General features: G+C 41.6%; 1 protein-coding gene across 2 annotated transcripts in view; it reads left to right on the plus strand.

The window, feature by feature from the left end:
* LOC131951994 (uncharacterized) overlaps positions 1-24,497 on the plus strand; it is a 75,508-nt gene that overhangs the window by 31,354 nt on the left and 19,657 nt on the right. The window contains exons 1-2 of one of the 2 annotated variants that reach the window (XM_059314474.1): positions 12,459-12,880; positions 15,898-17,360. In XM_059314474.1, the coding sequence (XP_059170457.1) occupies positions 12,700-12,880; positions 15,898-17,360 (1,644 nt within the window). In that variant the 5' untranslated portion in view covers positions 12,459-12,699. Of the gene's footprint in view, positions 1-12,458; positions 12,881-15,897; positions 17,361-24,497 lie in introns of those variants that run through there. The other variant, XM_059314475.1, reaches the window with a different exon arrangement.

A 24,497-nucleotide genomic window follows, 5' to 3' on the forward strand; every position in this document is an offset into this window, starting at 1 on the left:
ATCTACATGCTGGGTCCAAGTTTGGTTTGAATATAAAGACACGGATTCTATCTACACGCTGGGTCCAAGTTTGGTTTGAATATAAAGACACGGATTCTATCTACACGCTGGGTTCAAGTTTGGTTTGAATATAAAGTCAAGGATTATATTTACACGCTGGGTCCAAGTTTGGTTTGAATATAAAGACACGGATTCTATCTACATGCTGGGTCCAAGTTTGGTTTGAATATAAAGACACGGATTCTATCTACACGCTGGGTCCAAGTTTGGTTTGAATATAAAGACACGGATTCTATCTACATGCTGGGTCCAAGTTTGGTTTGAATATAAAGACACGGATTCTATCTACATGCTGGGTCCAAGTTTGGTTTGAATATAAAGACACGGATTCTATCTACACGCTGGGTCCAAGTTTGGTTTGAATATAAAGACACGGATTCTATCTACACGCTGGGTTCAAGTTTGGTTTGAATATAAAGTCAAGGATTATATTTACACGCTGGGTCCAAGTTTGGTTTGAATATAAAGACACGGATTCTATCTACATGCTGGGTCCAAGTTTGGTTTGAATATAAAGACACGGATTCTATCTACACGCTGGGTCCAAGTTTGGTTTGAATATAAAGACACGGATTCTATCTACACGCTGGGTTCAAGTTTGGTTTGAATATAAAGTCAAGGATTATATTTACACGCTGGGTCCAAGTTTGGTTTGAATATAAAGACACGGATTCTATCTACATGCTGGGTCCAAGTTTGGTTTGAATATAAAGTCAAGGATTATATTTACACGCTGGGTCCAAGTTTGGTTTGAATATAAAGACACGGATTCTATCTACATGCTGGGTCCAAGTTTGGTTTGAATATAAAGACACGGATTCTATCTACACGCTGGGTCCAAGTTTGGTTTGAATATAAAGACACGGATTCTATCTACACGCTGGGTCCAAGTTTGGTTTGAATATAAAGACACGGATTCTATCTACATGCTGGGTCCAAGTTTGGTTTGAATATAAAGACACGGATTCTATCTACACGCTGGGTCCAAGTTTGGTTTGAATATAAAGACACGGATTCTATCTACATGCTGGGTCCAAGTTTGGTTTGAATATAAAGTCACGGATTCTATCTACACGCTGGCTCCAAGTTTGGTTTGAATATAAAGACACGGATTCTATCTACACGCTGGGTCCAAGTTTGGTTTGAATATAAAGACACGGATTCTATCTACATGCTGGGTCCAAGTTTGGTTTGAATATAAAGTCAAGGATTATATTTACACGCTGGGTCCAAGTTTGGTTTGAATATAAAGACACGGATTCTATCTACATGCTGGGTCCAAGTTTGGTTTGAATATAAAGTCAAGGATTATATTTACACGCTGGGTCCAAGTTTGGTTTGAATATAAAGACACGGATTCTATCTACATGCTGGGTCCAAGTTTGGTTTGAATATAAAGTCAAGGATTATATTTACACGCTGGGTCCAAGTTTGGTTTGAATATAAAGACACGGATTCTATCTACATGCTGGGTCCAAGTTTGGTTTGAATATAAAGACACGGATTCTATCTACACGCTGGGTCCAAGTTTGGTTTGAATATAAAGACACGGATTCTATCTACACGCTGGGTCCAAGTTTGGTTTGAATATAAAGACACGGATTCTATCTACACGCTGGGTCCAAGTTTGGTTTGAATATAAAGACACGGATTCTATCTACACGCTGGGTCCAAGTTTGGTTTGAATATAAAGACACGGATTCTATCTACACGCTGGCTCCAAGTTTGGTTTGAATATAAAGACACGGATTCTATCTACACGCTGGGTCCAAGTTTGGTTTGAATATAAAGACACGGATTCTATCTACACGCTGGGTCCAAGTTTGGTTTGAATATAAAGACACGGATTCTATCTACACGCTGGGTCCAAGTTTGGTTTGAATATAAAGACACGGATTCTATCTACACGCTGGGTCCAAGTTTGGTTTGAATATAAAGACACGGATTCTATCTACACGCTGGGTCCAAGTTTGGTTTGAATATAAAGACACGGATTCTATCTACACGCTGGGTCCAAGTTTGGTTTGAATATAAAGACACGGATTCTATCTACACGCTGGGTCCAAGTTTGGTTTGAATATAAAGACACGGATTCTATCTACACGCTGGGTCCAAGTTTGGTTTGAATATAAAGACACGGATTCTATCTACATGCTGGGTCCAAGTTTGGTTTGAATATAAAGACACGGATTCTATCTACACGCTGGGTCCAAGTTTGGTTTGAATATAAAGACACGGATTCTATCTACACGCTGGGTCCAAGTTTGGTTTGAATATAAAGACACGGATTCTATCTACACGCTGGGTCCAAGTTTGGTTTGAATATAAAGACACGGATTCTATCTACATGCTGGGTCCAAGTTTGGTTTGAATATAAAGACACGGATTCTATCTACACGCTGGGTCCAAGTTTGGTTTGAATATAAAGACACGGATTCTATCTACACGCTGGGTCCAAGTTTGGTTTGAATATAAAGACACGGATTCTATCTACATGCTGGGTCCAAGTTTGGTTTGAATATAAAGACACGGATTCTATCTACACGCTGGGTCCAAGTTTGGTTTGAATATAAAGACACGGATTCTACCTACACGCTGGGTCCAAGTTTGGTTTGAATATAAAGACACGGATTCTATCTACACGCTGGGTCCAAGTTTGGTTTGAATATAAAGACACGGATTCTATCTACATGCTGGGTCCAAGTTTGGTTTGAATATAAAGACACGGATTCTATCTACACGCTGGGTCCAAGTTTGGTTTGAATATAAAGACACGGATTATATTTACACGCTGGGTCCAAGTTTGGTTTGAATATAAAGACACGGATTCTATCTACACGCTGGGTCCAAGTTTGGTTTGAATATAAAGACACGGATTCTATCTACATGCTGGGTCCAAGTTTGGTTTGAATATAAAGTCACGGATTCTATCTACACGCTGGGTCCAAGTTTGGTTTGAATATAAAGACACGGATTCTATCTACACGCTGGGTCCAAGTTTGGTTTGAATATAAAGACACGGATTATATCTACACGCTGGGTCCAAGTTTGGTTTGAATATAAAGACACGGATTCTATCTACACGCTGGGTTCAAGTTTGGTTTGAATATAAAGTCAAGGATTATATTTACACGCTGGGTCCAAGTTTGGTTTGAATATAAAGACACGGATTCTATCTACATGCTGGGTCCAAGTTTGGTTTGAATATAAAGACACGGATTCTATCTACATGCTGGGTCCAAGTTTGGTTTGAATATAAAGTCACGGATTCTATCTACACGCTGGGTCCAAGTTTGGTTTGAATATAAAGACACGGATTCTATCTACACGCTGGGTCCAAGTTTGGTTTGAATATAAAGACACGGATTCTATCTACACGCTGGGTCCAAGTTTGGTTTGAATATAAAGACACGGATTCTATCTACACGCTGGGTTCAAGTTTGGTTTGAATATAAAGTCAAGGATTATATTTACACGCTGGGTCCAAGTTTGGTTTCAATATAAAGACACGGATTCTATCTACACGCTGGGTTCAAGTTTGGTTTGAATATAAAGACACGGATTCTATCTACACGCTGGGTCCAAGTTTGGTTTGGATATAAAGACACGGATTCTATCTACACGCTGGCTCCAAGTTTGAATATAAAGTCGGCACATTGTCAGCTTTTCCTATGTTTTGGCTGACGTTATGATGGCTTACCTAATTGTCCGTTATTGTAGAGTTGGGCTATTTCTGATTCCTGTTCATCAATCAGTATTGCAAATTGCTGTTTAAATTAATTGGTGAACTGGAAAAATTGTTAAATAAGATAAAGCCTCAGATAATGTTTACTCTCGCTTGTTTCCGAACTCACGCCTTCTAAACGATTTGACTCCCCCACTACCCCCCCCCCCCATCTGTGTTTCTTTCAGGCTGCTCCTTTTTCCAGTGCCCCCTCCCCAGAGAATTTAGTCGCCGTACCCCTCCCCCGGAAAGTTTAAGTGCCCCTCCCCCACCACCCTCCACCGGAGAAATTTATTTGAAAGCAGCAGAGGTCTTCCAACCCCCTCCCCACCCCCCCACCCCCTTAACCAATAATCCCCACCCTCTAGAGGTCAGTTTACTAATCCACTATCTGTCTGTCCCTACATCTTTGGTTTAAAAAAAAAAAATTCGCGATGCACCAAGGTCTGTCCGGTGATGACTCATTTCTTATCAACAAACATACACCGGTCATGCGCAGAAACGGACAGGGGAAGTAATTCTCCGCGATGAACCTAATCTGCAAGGGACGATAACTTAGTTCGTTAAATTCAAGTTAAAAACAAATGTAGTTTATCCACGCGGTTATTTTAAACCTAACCGTGTTTAACAAGAACACAACGCGCTCGTTTTAATAGAAATATAAGAAAGATGGTGTTGTTTGAAAAGATGAATTTACATACGAAATATTATCTTTTTTGTGTTCGGAGTTAGCTCCCTTGAAGCTGAATAGGGTTGCAGGTGTAAAACGGTTGCCATAGTGTTGGTCCTTGGGAACATTGATACACTTCCCCGGGGGGGGGGGGGGGGATACGGTTCTTTTCATGCCGTGGGGGAGGGGCGGTGAAGGTTGAGGGGGTGGGGTCCGCGGAAAGATATGCAAGGGGAATAACTCTCCGAATGGGGGCCGCTTTAAGCCCGTTGGCTGGGATAGTAAATACTGCGGGACGGCGAATTTTTTTTTTTCGTTTTCGCGAGGCTCGGATAGTCTTGTATCGGGGCTCGATGGCCGCGAAAGGTGGCGGTATAGTAATAGTAGACCTTTAGGATAGTAGACCTTAAGGATAGTAGACATTTAGAATAGTAGACCTTAAGGATAGCAGACATTCAGGATAGTAGACATTCAGGATAGTAGACATTGAGGATAGTAGACATTTAGGATAGTATATATTCAGGATAGTTGACTAACTAGTTCTAAGTTTAGGATAGACGTGATTTGTGATAGTACCATAATGCACGTTAAGGATAGATATACTACTTATAGTTGTGCATTCTCAAGGATATACTAAGTACTGCAACAAAGCACTATACTATCAGGATACACATAACTATAACAGTGCACGTTCGGGATAGACACAGTACTAAAGCAATACTTTCAGGATAGTGTACTGTAATAGTTCACTCTTTGGATAGATTTTGTGACGATGGTCGTAGTGCTGTACTCTACTACTGTAAAACTTCTGTAAGGATATCATAGTTGTTGTATTTGGACTTTGTGTAAACCTTCTGTAAGGATATCAAAGTTGTTGTATTTGGACTTCTGTAAGGATATTATAGTAGTTGTATTGGACTTGGTCCCTAGTTTACATTAGCGGTTGTGCTACATTCGAGTTGATATTGTGGTAGGTGTGTGGTTACAGATAGAGTGGTGTAGGAATCATAACTTCATAACCAAGTAGTTTTGGTGTAGTGTTTCCATGTATTTGTGGATTTTTCTTTCGTTAGATAACTTCATGTGAAATGTGATTTGTTTGTTGCTATTTTTATTTCTCTCGGATTTATGTTAGATCGTATTTTGATTTGATTTTTATTTTTCGTAAACGCGGGATCGGATCTCATGGAGAATTACTGGCGTGTTCGTTTGTGTGTTTGGTGCTATTGCTATGGCGTTAAATCTCTCGTTCCACCTGACCCCAACAGCTAGTTACGTATGGGGGCACGATCATGAACATGTGTGTCTGTGTGTGTCCGTATTGCCTTATTGCCTGATAGTTTTGTGTTGGAGTGTGTGGGTTCAGTTTTAAGTGCACACGTACTAATTAGACGGAGACGATTTAATCACGTGATTAAAAACAAGTTTAAATTTTAGACTGTAGATATCGATCTCGATCTGTTAATTGTCTATTCAACCGCCTGAGTGTTGACCTAACCAAGATTTTCCAGTCCAGTTAACTAAGAACTTACCACTGCTTTCTTACCACTTACCACTATGACCTTTATCATTTAATTTTAAAAAAAAAAGACTTGCAGAATCATCAGTCTTGTTATACAAAAATCCTACGCGAAAATTTAATGAACACAGTAATTTTTTTTACTTAATGATTTCATGTTGGCTTAGACTCATGTGGTTTTGCTATTAAATATGATACCTCTTAACACCCACCCACGCACCAAACCCCACACCCCACCCACCCACATAATAAACGAACATACGGAAAACTCTGGCTTTCCTCTCTGCTAGATAACCCCAGCAGGGTTGTGTTATTTTAGTGTAAAAAAAATTCCGTAGACCTAGATATAAGCGAGTTGTTAAACAGTTTACCAAAATTACAATACTCAAGGCTAGCCATCGTTAATCTAATACTTAAGTCAACGGTCATGGCGATTAAGTTATTAAACTAGAGTTAAGGTTAAGTTCATGATATAACTAAAATTTAAGTTTGATGTTTGGTGGCGCGTATAATTGCGTGGTCGAATGGTAGAGCTAATGACTGCTAAACCGAAAGTCTCGAGTTCGGATCTCGGGTTTGAGTTTAGTAGGACGGCCCGGAGTCCATCCAACTCTTAGGGGTATCTGACTCACGTTCACCCAATGCTGAGGGGTATGCTATTCACGTTAGGGGCGTAATTCTGACTACGCTATCTTCTCGTATGCCAATGTCATTAAAACAGATGAGCTCTACTTCATCTGCCTCACGTATTTCGGACACGAACGTGAAAAGTCTGTGTTCGTCCATCCAGTGATTCGATTATGTGGGTATGGCTAACCAGCTGATGAAACTGGCCAGGTGTAGTACGTCATGTCCGGTCAGGTCTGGTCAGTTTCTTCACCAGGTGATTTCATCTCCCCCGGCTGTGTACAGACTAGTGACATTTTAACGGAACTGTGTGTAATCCTGGAGCGTCAACAACAGGTGGGGTTGGAGGGGGGAGGATGGGGGGATTTGATCTTTTTGCAGCTTTAGAAGCGATGCAGGGTCTTAACTTTCCGCGGTCGTGTTGTCAGTTTTTACAAGCTTTTATTTAACTCACTTCCTCTGTCGTCAGTCTGTCGACAGTCTGTCTAGATAGAAACGCAGGAGTGAAAATTCGGACAGTTCTACTTGACCGACACGATTCACAGTTGGCACGTGGGTCAAGACATGAAGACAATGCAATCTGAAACTAAATTTGACTTAATTGGATGCCTAATTGATTTTTTATGAATTAATTAAAATTTGGACCGAATTAGTAGGCATGTCTAGCCAACCACACCACACGCGTCATCAATAGCTGCGCCATCACGACCACGTAATGGCTGCGTTCAAAAACCATTGCGCGCCTACTGAACGTGATGTTCAGTAGGCGAGCAATGGTTCTTAGTCATGTAACTCTATTGTAAATAAAACATGTAAAGTACTGAAAAAAAAATTCATAAAAAACGTTTTAATAACAAGCTTTTATGTAACGATGCACTAAAAAGTAGAAAATAAATTATAGACTACTATTTAAATAACTATAAAGAAAAGCGTGGGTGTCTTCCTTAACATTAGTAAAGGTATCCAATAGATACTAAAGTGACCCACGCTTTTCTTTATAGTTATTTAAATAGTAGTCTATACTTTATTTTCTACTTTTTAGTGCATCGTTACATAAAAGCTTGTTATTAAAACGTTTTTTATGAATTTTTTTTTTTATCGTCTGCTAGACAGAAAAATGTGTCTTGTTGAGTGCTTGTTTTTTGGATGCTTTAGTCCGCATGCGGTGGTTAGCTACAAATTGATTTGTTAGTGAATGAATGGGGGGGGGGAATGATAAATGGTACACTTAACTTACGCACGCGTGTACAAAAACGTGTAAATATAAGCACACACATATACACACATACACGTTTAAAAATAACGGAAACACACTCTTGTACAAAAATCTAGAGAAGTACATAACAATAGACAAACTTACAAACATAAGAACTCACTCAACTAAGATTACGCACGTAACTACACACAACTACCATATACATATTACATACACACAAATACATAAGAACTCGCACAACTATTCATACTTAATGCATACCCAACTACATACATAACAACATACCCAACTACATACATAGCTATATACATACAAAATTCACTCAAACATACATTCATAACTACTAACCACAACTACACACACATGTCTAAGCAAAAATCACCAATGCCAGCCACGCCCCCCCCCCCCCCCCCCTGTAACGTGAGCAGCCCTCATGTTTCTCCACCAACCCTCCCCCTCTCCCTGCCGTGTTTACACACTTCTGTAAAACCGTTTCATGTGTTGACGGCTGTCAAAACACCCCCGCCCCCGGGCAGCACCCCCCCCCCCATCTTGTCCATTGTCACACACTTACCTGGCAATCAGTAATTATCTCTGATTGACAGCTGGTCATGTTGATTCAACGGTTCTCACAATGTTGTCATAAGGCCCACATTCATACGTTCTTATCAATTCCGTTCAGTCAAGTTCTTTATTGGGTCATAAAAATTGTGTGGTCGAGCGGAAGCACACTCCAAACTAGTTCAGAATGTTCGAATCTTTTCTCAATAGCCTCTGATGGACGCTGTCAAAAATCATTTCTTTGTTTTCATTATCATTATATCAAAACGTAAAGAGATAAACTCTACTTCACCCGTAACATCCAGGTTTGTAAGACTATCCCACATCGTGGTTAAAACAAGCTATGGAAAGTCTTGAGTGTAAGTAGATAGTTGTAACTCCACACGATATTGAAGTCTATGTGATTTTACTTCCTTCATATCTCTGAGACATTAGCAATGGTGTATTGGATTTGTTGTTTGTCTTTCCACATAGGGCATCCGTCAAATATTTTCATTCCCCCACAGTCTGAGAATCTTTGCCACTATTTTCAGCTGTTCCCAATTATTGATCGGTATAACAAACGTTAAATCATGTACCCCATATTTTATATATATATATATATATATATATATATATATATATATATATATATATATATATATATATATATATATATATATATATATATATATATATATATATATATATATATAATGTGAGGTTCTGCACCTGTCCACCTAACAAGATGACGTCACTGCCTTGGTATGTGTGAGTCGATACAGACGACATTCGACCCCTGACCTCTACTAACATGTAGGGATCGGTGAGTGAGTTGGTGGTTGCTGTGACCTCATCTGCTGTGGGGTGGTCACTAGCGTTAGCTGATCCTAAACCCAAGTCACACTCCAGTCACTGAAGTCACCGCCAAGTCAACTATGTCACCGTTAAAATCACGCGTGTCGATGTTCATGGATGTAGGACGAAATTCCTGAGTGCTATATCAGTGTTAGAACAAATGTTCCGACCAAACATGTGTTTCGACCTAACGTCTTCTTTAGATAACTGTGTAAGAACAAATATCTTAATCTGATTTAATGTTTTAATTAGTGTCGGCGTGTGTGTTTCCAAAACTGGATTTAATTGCCGTCCAAACTTAAACTATACATTCCTCGTTCATTTTGATTTAAAATATAATATTTTGACATTTTTAATTCATAACAGGCTTATCAAATTAGTTATGTTTATATTTGTTGACAGATCATTAAATGATTGACCAAGTGATCACTCGATTAATGGTCTCGGTTTTTTTTATTAACTCTTTCAAGTTTCAAACGGTTTGTTTAACAAGACGATGGGCCCTCTTTGTTTTTAAGACAAGACAATCTCTTTGAAGTGCCGGCCAGCGTCCCCGTCCAGTCCACCGAGGTCAATTAATAACAATAACTGTCCTTGTCTGGACTAGACACTGGTCAACATTTGGCCCGGGTTGTGTGGACAGGATTTGTCTGGGCGTTTTTGGGGTGTTTTTTTTTCTTCTTCTGTTTTGTTGGTATTTAGACAAACCTTTCTGGTCCGTACACGTGTGGGGTGTGGATGTGGTTGTGGGAGTGGGGTATGTATGTTTTGGTGTGGATTTGTGGTTGTGTGTTTGGATGTGTGGATGTGGTTGGGTAGGGTGTGGGGTGTGGACGTCTGGGGTGTGAGGTGTGGGATGTGTGAGGCGTTGATGTGTGAGGTGCGGATGTGGTCGTGATTGTTTGGGGTGTGGACGTATGAACTGTGGAGGTGTGGATATGATTGTCTGGGGTGTGGATGTAGATATATGGGTGTAAATGTATGTGGTATTGGAGTGTGTGGATGTGTTTGGTTTTTGTGCGTGTAAATATATGGGGTGTAAGTGTACATGCGAGTTGTTTGAGTGTGGATGTGTGGGCTGTGAGGGTAGCTGTGTGGGGTGGCTGTCACAAATGTCAACCCTCACTAGGCGGAACACGGTTGACACGTGACAACCCTATACATTCCCGATGTAGCCAAATCTGCTTTGTTTCGTGTGTCCCTTGTCCTATTCATTGAATGAACTTTTAAAACACAACTAACTTCCCACATTAATCAACAACTGTAGAAACCAAAGGGCATATGATCTACTTTAAATACTCAAAAAGACGTTTCAATTCACCGTGTATCGTGCAGGTGGTTATTCTGTTATGGGGGTTTCAATTTGAAAGGGGGGGGGGGGGGTGTAGGGGGATTTCACACACAGCTGTAAAATTAAGCATATAATTAAGCGCTCTGGTGAGGAGATATTCTATCTCAAATTCCTGAACGGATATTTTTTTTTTATCCGTACAAAACACGTCAATAGATATTAGATTCTTTATCTCCCCCCCCCCCCCCCCCCCCCCCACCCTACCCAGTCACACGGACAGGTATATTTCAGACGAGATCAGAGAGGGATCCCTGTCTCCTTACCATAGGCTTTAATGGCCGACGTCGCCCCCCCCCCCCCCCCCCCCGTACGCCTTTTGTTCTGGTGACGTCTGACCTTTGCGTGTAGACGTCTTACTGAACGTCCCGTCAGCTTTATGCTCCGATTATCCACACACGTGATTGGCTATTTCAACAATGGGGGGGGAGGGGGGGAGAGGGGGAGTGGAATGTTATTGAAATAGGAGGTAGTTTATTACAACAAAGCTGACATGAAATAGGAGGTAGTTTATTACAACAAAGCTGACATGAAATAGGAGGTAGTTTATTACAACAAAGCTGACACGAAATCCTTTTAATCAGTTGGGATGCTTTACCTTTTAAAAAACTCGCGATAATACAACTTAATTATATCGTATAATTTATGGGCAATATTTTAGTTCATTTCCCAAGTCGCGTTAGGCAGGTGAAGTGGAGTTCGTCTGTTTCAATTACCTCGGCATACAAAAGGGGTAAAGTGGTCAGCACTATGTCCAGGCGCCTTTGTTTCCCTAACGTAAGCCAGGTACCCATTAAAGCTGGGTGAACTCAGAAACATCCTACAGATTTGAGCCCGGGATCCGAACTCGATACTTTCTGGTTAGCAGTCGTAGGCTTTGTCCAACCACGCCGATCACTATGTAAGCTCTATATAATATAATGCAAATTATTTCACTTAAACTTTGTAAGTCTCCGGCGCCTGAGAACCTAGCTACGCCACATGAATTTTAATCTCGACGTCATAGATCGTGAAGACGTCACTTGTATGACGTGCTCCGGTGATGAATGGTGACGTTGTGTCCCGACACATGGGTGTCTGACGCCGTCGCGTGTCTGGTCTGTGACGTGTTGTGTCACCTAGCTGTGACGTAGCTTCCTGTGACATATACTAATGACAGGACACAGGGGCAGGGGCGTAGCTGGGGGTGGACTCTTTGCTTGCTAATCTGGTCTACGTTTATTTATTCCCTCAAAATTAAAATGAGTATTGGTTATGTTTGCCTAGTTATCCATCTCTAGTATTATATGTGTGTAAAATGCGGATTGATAAATTGACATCCGCCGTGGAAATAATTCTTTCTGGTCCACATTCTGTGACTTTATTTCTGTGACTTTTTTTTTCCCGAAAAAATTTTTCTTGTGACTTTTTTTTTTCGTTGACTGTGGATGTGTGGGACAGTAAGGGTAACAGTGTTTCTTTTAGACTTTTTTCTCCGGAGGGGGGGTGAGCTTAGGCCTATAGAGGGTATTTATGGTGTGGCTAGCAGGGCGATACTCACAGGGACAATGTGTCAAAACAAATACCCCCACCCTTTCCGTTATCCCTTGTATTTACCTGTAACCCCCCCCCCCATCCCCCCCCCTCCCCTCACTGACACACTTCAAGTCAGGTGACCGCACCATAAGGCGTCAACCGTGTTCCCACCTATCACACACCCCTCCCCTTTTCCCCACTTCAGACCAGTGGTCAGTTGTTTACGGTCGCACCTCACTCACCACACCTACCGTCCACCTCCCCGACACCCACCTTCTAACAGCTGAGCGTGTCTGTTCGGTCCCAGCATTCTCCGCTGTATGACGTGTTCATATTTCCTGACTGGATAACTATCTTGTGCTTATGTTTCTGTCTAGTTAGTCTATTCGGCATGGGGTTGATGAGTACTAACTCTGACCTTGAACTTGTGGATATATTCTATTCTAGACCATGCAACACGCGTTGTTATCTTCCATGTGTGTTATTTTTATTAGACAAATCCGATTACATGTGTTGAAAAAGTGACGTTATTTCCTAATGTGGTTTCCGGAGATTACGTATGTGTGTTCTACGTCACATGATAAAAACACGAGGTAGATAGACCCACACGAGGGAACACACTATGCAGGGGTCAAGGACTCGGCCCGTGTCCACGGCCGCCACCTCCCCCACCCTGTGTGAGAAACATGGCGGTCTGTCTTGCCTGGATAACGGCGGGCCGGCCCACAACAAGCACCTGGTGGTCAGTCTGGAGGAGCTGGACAAACTGTCCCGGCATTCCCTCAACTGGGAGGAGTTTTTTGGTAAGGAATTTTTTTTGTCTCACTCCGACATGTACGAGGTAATCTGGACAATGCTTATGGAGACTTAAAAGGGCAGGGTTGGCCTGTAGTAGACTAGGTTGGTCGTGGTGGCCTATAGTAGGCTGGGTTGGCCCTGAGAGGGTTGACCTAAAGTCGATTCAGCTGGCCTACATTAGACCGGGTTGGCCTTCTTTATATTTATATAGTTCAATTTCAATCGCATATTACCACATACAGTGGCCAATGTGATTTTTTTTAAAGCCTCCGTGCCTACTGTTGTTACCGTATTAAATAACGTTAAAAAATTATGTTTTTAGTGGTTTTATATAGATATATCAGGTTGGGTTGACCTAAAGTGGGCTGGGTTGACCTTCAATAGGTCGGGTTGGCCTATGAACATTCTAAAAATATGTGTACACCTGTTTAAAGATGAATACGTTTTAGTTTTAGTCAGGTAAAGAATCGTGTGTGTATATAGTAGCCTACTCCACTATTTACTTAAATACAGTGTGATTTTATTTTTAAAAACCCAGTAAACACTGATCATATTCAGCATTTGAGATATTGGTGTTTTATTTACAAACCCTAATACGCAATGCATAAGCCTCCCTCCGTACTAGATCTAGATTTTCTCCACCCCTCACCCCCAGCACACATGATTTTATCTTCTTTGAGTTCTGTAGTGTGACTGTTTGCTTACTTCAACCACACTTGTGAATGAAACCCACCGTACTATACAAAATACAAAAATTTCTCGCATACTCTAAGTTTGCTCTTTTAATCTGAAACTTATCGTCGCATATTAAACTTTGCATGCTCTCACACGTAACCATGCTACAGTTTATATTGTTTGTTTGTTTTTTGTTTTTGCTTGAGCCAAACCCACCCTGTTTATCATGTGGTAATTATTACATAAGGTTCTAATCAACATTGCTAATCGGGGATTCTCTGAACGTGGCGCGTACATTTTCCCGCGGTGAGGTGTTATCATAGCCTCGCACTGATAGCAACGCGTGGCTCTGATTGGTTGTCACAGACGCCGGGTTTTGTTTACGTGTGAGGCTGTTGTCTGAGTTAAGCTCAGGGCCTGGGGAAGTGTGTTCAGCACACGCGACAGAACTCCTACACACCCGAGGGATTTCTAGGTGCCGAAAGTCTAATAAAATAGCCTCAATACCCTACCAGAAACCTCATAAAATAGCCTCAATACCCTACCAGAAACCTCATAAAATAGCCTCTATACCCTACCAGAAACCTAATAAAATAGCCCCAATACCTTACCAGAAACCTAATAAAATAGCCCCAATACCTTACCAGAAACCTCATAAAATAGCCTCAATACCCTACCAGAAACCTCATAAAATAGCCTCTATACCCTACCAGAAACCTAATAAAATAGCCCCAATACCCTACCAGAAACCTCATAAAATAGCCTCAATACCATACAATAAAACCTCATAAAATAGCCCCAATACCCTACCAGAAACCTCATAAAATAGCCCCAATACAATACCAGAAACCTCATAAAATAGCCCCAATACAATACCAGAAAACATCATAAAATAGCCCCAATACCCTACCAGAAACCTCATAAAATAGCCCCAATACCCTACCAGAAACATCATAAAATAGCCCCAATACAATACCAGAAAACATCATAAAATAGCCCCAATACCCTACCAGAAACATAATAAAATAGCCTCAATTCCCTATAAGAAAACCTATTCAAAGTAGCCTCTATACCCTACCAGAAAAAACCCATAAAGAATCTCAATAGCCTCAATTTATGACGTGTAGGTTATGTGAAACAAGTATGGCCCACTACTCCTTATTTTAAGCAGAGATTTTTGTCCCTTGAACCAAAAGCTTACCTTGGTTGTTATTTGAGTTGCTTTGTCCAATGACCTTGACATCTCGACTCACATATGCAACCTGATCGATGGGATATCACAAGGAGATAATGGCGCGATTGATGAAACCCTTTGATAAGTATATAGGTAATTCACGTCAAGCCTGCCCTGATTGCCCGCCCCTCGCTGTTTCATTGACGGAGCTTAGAATGGCGAAATTAAGCTCAGGGAGGGTATCAAAAGACGTAGGGGTTTTTAACTCAGTGGGGTCAGACCCTTGTCGTCTGACCACAATCCTTGTGGCGCCATCCTTACAACTTTTCATCCTCTCCCTCTTCACATAAACCCTCGTGTTTTTTTTATGCAATTAACAACATGAGCATCAAATCACACAACTTGATACAATAGCTTCCGATTCAGTCTACACACAACAATCTGAACTATGACCTACATCTTGAGTACGCATGCGCCTGCGCTTAGATATTCGTATCCGCAAGGAATGTGACATAAGCGCTTGTTGCAGATTGTTGGAGTTTATCTACCTGCAGGCAGTGACGTGAGACCTGCCACAGGCTCCGTGTTGTATACAAACATAAGGCTACGGAGCCCTAATCTAGGTCTAGTGGAGTCTACATTCTATAATCCCAGTTACTATCTCATCTATACCTAGTGACTACCTCCTTAGTCCAGTGACTACCTCCTCTAGACCTAGTGACTACCTCCTCTAGACCTAGTGACTGCCTCCTCTAAACCTAGTGACTACCTCCTCTAGACCTAGTGACTACCCCCTCTAGACCGATTGACTACCTCCTAAGCCAAGTGACTACCTCCAATAAACCTTGAGGTGACACCACTATCTCTATGAATGACTTCTGACGTCGTGTATGCCTTGTGTCTCAGTAAATCATCTCATCACGATACATACAATCTACCTTTGTACAACAGTCATAACATCAGCCAACTTGACTTCATCTTAGAAAAATATAAACAAATAACCATCTGATCCTTTTTCCCCAGGTGTTAGAAATATAAAGCCACTATCTTATGTACTGGTTGTTATCAATGCAATATCATTCATGAAAAAAAGCCATTTGTTAAAGTCCTAGATCGAATCCCTCCGGTACCTCACAAAGCTAAGCTAATTTTTCTTTGTTTGTTTTCTCCCAGGGTCATCTCTGGACCTCGCGCCGTCCCTCCTCAACATCTATGATGACATCGCTTCCTCTGGAACCAGAATGGACGGCACTGACGACCTTGATGGCAGCCTAACCCAGAACAAGGTCACCAAAACACAGTCGTTACCCGCCAGAGCATCGCGACCTTTCAGCGGTCAAGGTCATGTGGAGTTGATGTCCACGATCAGCGAACCGTACGAGGGGTCAGTGTCAATGATGGAAGCAGAGACTGCCACAGCAGAAGATCAGCAGACGGACAATAAGAAAAGGCCGTTGAGCATCAGCTCCATGTCGTCTGCGTCTACGTCATCACTGCCGCGGTTGAGAAAAAAGCGGGCGAACCAGAGAGGGCGAGTCCTTGAGGAAGGGGAGTCGAAAAACGCGGAGATTGTGGAGATGTCTGCCAGACTGGCGTCAGACATGACGCAGACTTCAGCCGAGTCAAGGAACAGCGTGGACAGCGGGTGCGTCGTTGGGGATCGACACGGGGATAAAAATTTTGACAATATGAGCATTACGTCATCGGAAACCGGGAGTATAAGAGACGAGGTGGACTACCAGCGGGACTCTTCCTCGGCACTCTCATCGTCTCCCATGACGGAAACTTCTGGAAAATTATCTCATGGTTCGCCTAAACACGGTGACTCGTACCCGAGTTCTCCCCACACATCATCGTCTAACTCTCCTTCTAAAACAGCAGGATCGAAACACGCCGTGGACTCGCCCGCTACAGGTGAGACAAAACAAAAAACATGGACGCCAAAAAATAAAAAATCCAACTCTTTTTCTCAAGATAACGGAAGAAAATCTACAAGCAATAACTCCGTGGAGCCAAGACTCCGACGAGAGAACCATCAACCTGTACATTTATCATCCTCGTTATCAAATTCTTCTTCAGCCTCTTCCGTTTCCCAGAGTTCCGCAGCAGGAGTTCCAGAGAGCACCCGGCGATCTCTCAGCACGTCCCAACGCCATGAAGCGCGGCAACGATTTTTCTCAAACTACGAGGAACACATCGGCTTATCCTCGCCCACATCCCCGACCCACGCCGACCCCTTCACGACCCACCGCGCGGACCAATCCCAGTCCAAGTCTCATTTCGACCAAACATCCTCCCACCAAACATCTCCACACCAAACAACAGCAGCACTTCCTACAGAATCATCACACAGACCCACATCAGGGAACACCCGCCGGAGGGACCGAGAAAACTCCTCCCAGAGCAGCCAAAACTCGGACAAATCTTCCCGTCATCCGGACCGCAAGACAAAACCCAGCGGCGACAACCCAGCATCCGGCAAGTCCGGCTTCTCCAAGTCGATGAAGAAGAAGGACACGCCCCTGGAGTCGAGCAGCCGTTCGAGTCCGGTCTACGTGAGTTACGTGCAGCGGGTGGTAACGGAGATCCTGGAATCTGAGAGGACTTACATCAGCAGCCTCGTGGACATCATCAAGGTGAGTCGTGTCTTAGAATTTTATTTTAATTACAGTCTGTGTTACAAGACTTAAGTTTTCTCCATTATATTGCTCGCCAAAATAAGTTTCCTTTGAACATTGCGAACAGATGAAGTAGAGTTACCTGTATCTTTGACCCGGTAAATAAATGGGTAGTGTGGTCAGCCGCCTTTACTTTACCTAATGTGAGTCAGGTACTCGTCTGAGCTGGGTGGACTCAGGGGGCGTCCCAAGCCCGGAATTCGAACTTGAGACTTTCACTTTAGCATTCGTGCGCGCTACTATCTGACTACACTGTCCCTTATTGATCAAAAAAAGCTTCGGATTATATACACAAGAAAACCAATACAAAAATATGCACTGTTGGTGTTATAAAATCCATAACACAGGGCGATTCAGCATCATATCGAAGTAACTATTCTGTAAGTGTTGGGTTAGAATGGGGGGTTAAATTATAGTCCTAAGGTCTGGGATTAGGGACAAAGCTAGATACGGATGAGTGACACACCTGTCTTAACGTATTTTAAACGAATTAGCATATGGGTGTGTTCAAGGTTATTTCTTATCTTAAATTGATATTGGAGTAAGGTCAAGGTTATTTATGGTCGTTAACTGATGCCAGAATGAAGTTTCTGATAATTTGAAGTCAACTCCTCCCAAAACGTCTGCTTCAGATTCTCATCTAATCTCTGTGTGTTTCCCCGAATGTCCTCTTCAATTACCAACATCACCTGTGTCTAGAACCACTGCTTAACTGGAATCTTTTTCTTGCCCCCTAAAGTATCCCATAATTTCAACACTGAATACTTCCGGTACCCAATCTGTTTGGCCTTGGGCTGAAAGAAACAAAAAATGTAAACAAACTCGTGTTATCTAATGACTAGGCCAATCTTACACATTGTTCCTTAACATCTTCCATTTGTTCCTTCATTTGTTCCTTCACACCTTCCACTTGTTCCCCACTTGTTCCTTCCCATCTTCTACTTGTTCCCCACTTATTCCTTCACATCTTCCACTTGTTCCTTCACATCTTCCACTTGTTCCCCACTTGTTCCTTCACATCTTCCACTTGTTCCTTCACATCTTCCACTTGTTCCCCACTTGTTCCTTCACATCTTCCACTTGTTCCCCACTTGTTCCTTCACATCTTCCACTTGTTCCCCACTTGTTCCCCACTTGTTCCTTCACATCTTCCACTTGTTCCTTCACATCTTCCACTTGTTCCTTCACATCTTCCACTTGTTCCCCACTTGTTCCTTCACATCTTCCACTTGTTCCCCACTTGTTCCTTCACATCTTCCACTTGTTCCTTCACATCTTCCACTTGTTCCCCACTTGTTCCTTCACATCTTCCACTTGTTCCTTCACATCTTCCACTTGTTCCTTCACATCTTCCACTTGTTCCCCGCTTGTTCCTTCACATCTTCCACTTGTTCCCCACTTGTTCCTTTACATCTTCCACTTGTTCCTTCACATCTTCCACTTGTTCCCCACTTGTTCCTTCACATCTTCCACTTGTTCCTTCACATCTTCCACTTGTTCCTTCACATCTTCCACTTGTTCCCCATTTGTTCCTTCACATCTTCCACTTGTTCCTTCATATCTTCCACTTGTTCCCCACCTGTTCCTTCACATCTTCCACTTGTTCCCCACTTGTTCCTTCACATCTTCCACTTGTTCCCCACCTGTTCCTTCACATCTTCCACTTGTTCCCCACCTGTTCCTTCACATCTTCCACTTGTTCCCCACTTGTTCCTTCACATCTTCCACTTGTTCCCCACCTGTTCCTTCACATCTTCCCCATTTGTTCCTTCACATCTTCCACTTGTTCCTTCATATCTTCCACTTGTTCCCCACTTGTTCCTTCACATATTCCACTTGTTCCCCACTTGTTCCTTCACATCTTCCACTTGTTCCTTCACATCTTCCACTTGTTCCTTCACACCTTCCACTTGTTCCCCACTTGTTCCTTCACATCTTCCACTTGTTCCTTCACATCTTCCACTTGTTCCTTCACATCTTCCACTTGTTCCCCATTTGTTCCTTCACATCTTCCACTTGTTCCTTCATATCTTCCACTTGTTCCCCACTTGTTCCTTCACATCTTCCACTTGTTCCCCATTGTTCCTTCACATCTTCCACTTGTTCCCCACCTGTTCCTTCACATCTTCCACTTGTTCCCCACTTGTTCCTTCACATCTTCCACTTGTTCCCCACCTGTTCCTTCACATCTTCCACTTGTTCCCCATTTGTTCCTTCACATCTTCCACTTGTTCCTTCATATCTTCCACTTGTTCCCCACTTGTTCCTTCACATATTCCACTTGTTCCCCACTTGTTCCTTCACATCTTCCACTTGTTCCCCACTTGTTCCTTCACATCTTCCACTTGTTCCTTCACATCTTCCACTTGTTCCTTCACATCTTCCACTTGTTCACCATTTGTTCCTTCACATCTTCCACTTGTTCCTTCACATCTTCCACTTGTTCCCCACCTGTTCCTTCACATCTTCCACTTGTTCCCCACTTGTTCCTTCACATCTTCCACTTGTTCCCCACCTGTTCCTTCACATCTTCCACTTGTTCCCCACCTGTTCCTTCACATCTTCCACTTGTTCCCCACTTGTTCCTTCACATCTTCCACTTGTTCCCCACCTGTTCCTTCACATCTTCCACTTGTTCCCCATTTGTTCCTTCACATCTTCCACTTGTTCCTTCATATCTTCCACTTGTTCCCCACTTGTTCCTTCACATATTCCACTTGTTCCCCACTTGTTCCTTCACATCTTCCACTTGTTCCTTCACATCTTCCACTTGTTCCCCACTTGTTCCTTCACATCTTCCACTTGTTCCTTCACATCTTCCACTTGTTCCTTCACATCTTCCACTTGTTCCCCATTTGTTCCTTCACATCTTCCACTTGTTCCTTCATATCTTCCACTTGTTCCCCACTTGTTCCTTCACATCTTCCACTTGTTCCCCATTGTTCCTTCACATCTTCCACTTGTTCCCCACTTGCGTTACCATTGTTGTTTGTTTTTGTGCTTGCGTTTGTTTGTTTTCGTTTAAGTTGGTGTTTGTGTTTGCGTTCGCATTATTTTTGCGTTTATGTTTGCGTTAAAGTTTGTGTTTGCGTTAACGTTCGTGTTTGTTTCCTTTTAAATTTGCGTTTATATTTTTTGCGTGTATATATATAATATCCATAGGAAATATTCTGTGTACGTACCATTAACATTGTCTAAAATATTTACCTTACAGTACCTGTAGGTATTTCGATGAGTATATCACTTGAAGTGTTGACTTTATGGGTGATTTGTTTACCAATTATTCGCGCCGTCTTCTAGTGGCGCCACAAGGCTCGTATAACGGCATATACGCCTTTAAACGGGTAGCGGGCCTGTACTCACCCCAGTTCTTAGACGGGTAGCGGGCCTGTACTCACCCCAGTTCTTAGACGGTGGTGGGCCTATACTCACCCCAGTTCTTAGACGGGTAGCGGCCTGTACTCACCCCAGTTCTTAGACGGTGGTGGGCCTATACTCACCCCAGTTCTTAGACGGTGGTGGGCCTATACTCACCCCAGTTCTTAGACGGGTGGCGGGCCTGTACTCACCCCAGTTCTTAGACGGGTGGAAGCCTATACTCACCCCAGTTCTGGGTGGCGGGCCTGTACTCACCCCAGTTCTGTGTGGTGGGCCTGTACTCACCCCAGTTCTGGGTGGTGGGCCTGTACTCACCCCAGTTCTTAGACGTGTGGCAGGCCGTTTGCTCACCCCAGCTTTCGAGCTCATGTGCTTCACACGCCGGTATTGTCGGTTATATCATGATTTCAGCGCCTTCTCTTGAATAAAAATGTTCCCTAAAAAATATCCCGAAATATGTTCTATAACATATTTCTACAAGTATATGTTTACTAAAGAATGTTCCTTCCTCAATATGTTCATTAACAGATGTTTCTTAAACAATGTGCTCCCTTAATGTTCCATAAACAATATGTTGATCCCAAAACGATGTTCCTTAAACAAATGTTCCATAAACCCATTTCTTTAAAATTACATTCACGAAAAAATGTGTTCCTTAAAATATGTTACTAAACCATGTGACGGAAGGTGTTATTAGGTGGTATTTCTGTGGGATCCTATACGATGCACTGTTTGGAATCTTGATGTAGTATTCTTCAAGTGATATCCGGTGGTTTCTGTGTGGTACGCATCCTATCTCTAGTTTAAAAGAAAACCATAGTCTTAACTCCTAAACACGCCCTAAACACCTACGCAAATCCAAACCATATTAGATCTATGTCTCCTCTTTTCGGTCTTGTCGCGAAACTTCCATTATTTTGTCAGAATTTTTTAAATTAAAATTTTATGTTCCGGTGTAGTCCAAAAAAAAAAAAAAAAACACAGACGGTATTAAGAAAGGTGGAAGAAGTTTATCGGGTATCCCCATTAAAGACACCGGGAACAAAGAACAGGTAACCGCCGAACTCCGGCGAGATTACCTCCCCTCGCTTGCGGGGTTAGATATGTTTTTCATGTTGTCGGCTAGGTGGCGCGCTTAGCTAAAGGGTACGCGTCAAATCCGAGTAGTCTGATATTTCTGTGTGTTCCTAGGTGGCATTTCGGCATGTCTTAGCTGTTTGATTACGTCATTTTCAGTATTCTTCTGTGTTTTTGTTCCACAAGGCATCTAGTCCAGCTGCGATATGGTTAGAAGTACCACGCATCGAGTGGTAAATTTAACCGGAAGTAAATGTATCTAACCTAAACGATAACTTTAACTTACCTCACCAATTTTTCTTTTAATCTCTCCGTCTCTCTCGTATTTCAGCTATAGTCACCCCCCCCCCCCTCGTATTACAGCCATATTACCCCCACCCACCTCCTCCAAACCTCGGTTTAAATAGACAAATAGTTAAATTCAAATAGAAAATGTATACTTTTACGCTTTTCGCCCCCTCCCCCGAAAGTTCCAAAGTTTCAAGTGCCCCACACCCCCCTCCCGGGAGCAAAATCCTGCACGGAACATGTAACCTAGTCTAGCCCTTTTGATAGTACACTAGCAAAACCAAACCTACCGTAAACTCAACGTTTTAAATTAAAACTTGTTTCACTATCTTTTGTTTTCAATTCTACCTGGGTTCTTTTTATATGAAGCCTTAATTGCGAGGCCATATGTTTATCATTCTACACTTTCTTCACATATCCAGTTAATTGAGTTTATTTACCAATTTAGAAAACCATCGTGGGATGGGGGAGGGAAAAACAGAAAATAAACAATGTTGTAAGATAACACAACCTATGGCATCTACACATGGCAGATGTCTAGCAGTCCCCTCCAAAGTTATCCGACGTTGCATTGTTGCATACTCCCCCCACCCTCCCCTCGACACACAAACATATCGTTTTCCATGCCAAAGAGAGCCTCCGGTGCCTGGGCGTGGTCCCCCCCCCCCCCATGCATCACGTATTGTTTCCTCCCCCACCCCCCTTATCTCATCGCTCAGGTCAGATTTACTTAGATCAGCTAGAACACATTTAGATCTAGAAGACATTTACTTAGATCAGCTAGAATACATTTAGATCTAGAACACATTTACTTAGATCAGCTAGAATACATTTAGATCTAGAACACATTTACTTAGATCAGCTAGAACACATTTAGATCTAGAACACATTTACTTAGATCAGCTAGAACACATTTAGATCTAGAACACATTTACTTAGATCAGCTAGAATACATTTAGATCTAGAACACATTTACTTAGATCAGCTAGAATACATTTAGATCTAGAACACATTTACTTAGATCAGCTAGAATACATTTAGATCTAGAACACATTTACTTAGATCAGCTAGAACACATTTAGATCTAGAACACATTTACTTAGATCAGCTAGAATACATTTAGATCTAGAACACATTTACTTAGATCAGCTAGAACACATTTAGATCTAGAACACATTTACTTAGATCAGCTAGAATACATTTAGATCTAGAACACATTTACTTAGATCAGCTAGAACACATTTAGATCTAGAACACATTTACTTAGATCAGCTAGAATACATTTAGATCTAGAACACATTTACTTAGATCAGCTAGAATACATTTAGATCTAGAACACATTTACTTAGATCAGCTAGAATACATTTAGATCTAGAACACATTTACTTAGATCAGCTAGAACACATTTAGATCTAGAACACATTTACTTAGATCAGCTAGAATACATTTAGATCTAGAACACATTTACTTAGATCAGCTAGAATACATTTAGATCTAGAACACATTTACTTAGATCAGCTAGAATACATTTAGATCTAGAACACATTTACTTAGATCAGCTAGATTACATTTAGATCTAGAACACATTTACTTAGATCAGCTAGAATACATTTAGATCTAGAACACATTTACTTAGATCAGCTAGATTACATTTAGATCTAGAACACATTTACTTAGATCTGCTAGAATACATTTAGATCTAGAACACATTTACTTAGATCAGCTAGAATACATTTAGATCTAGAACACATTTACTTAGATCAGCTAGAATACATTTAGATCTAGAACACATTTACTTAGATCAGCTAGAATACATTTAGATCTAGAACACATTTACTTAGATCAGCTAGAATACATTTAGATCTAGAACACATTTACTTAGATCAGCTAGAATACATTTAGATCTAGAACACATTTACTTAGATCAGCTAGAATACATTTAGATCTAGAACACATTTACTTAGATCAGCTAGAATACATTTAGATCTAGAACACATTTACTTAGATCAGCTAGAATACATTTAGATCTAGAACACATTTACTTAGATCAGCTAGAATACATTTAGATCTAGAACACATTTACTTAGATCAGCTAGAATACATTTAGATCTAGAACACATTTACTTAGATCAGCTAGAATACATTTAGATCTAGAACACATTTACTTAGATCAGCTAGAATACATTTAGATCTAGAACACATTTACTTAGATCAGCTAGAATACATTTAGATCTAGAACACATTTACTTAGATCAGCTAGAATACATTTAGATCTAGAACACATTTACTTAGATCAGCTAGAATACATTTAGATCTAGAACACATTTACTTAGATCAGCTAGAATACATTTA

The sequence above is a fragment of the Physella acuta genome, unplaced genomic scaffold (genome assembly GCF_028476545.2).
Source record: "Physella acuta isolate Inbredline_101_S28 unplaced genomic scaffold, ASM2847654v3 ptg000844l, whole genome shotgun sequence".
In the NCBI taxonomy this organism is placed as follows: Eukaryota; Metazoa; Mollusca; class Gastropoda; family Physidae; genus Physella; species Physella acuta.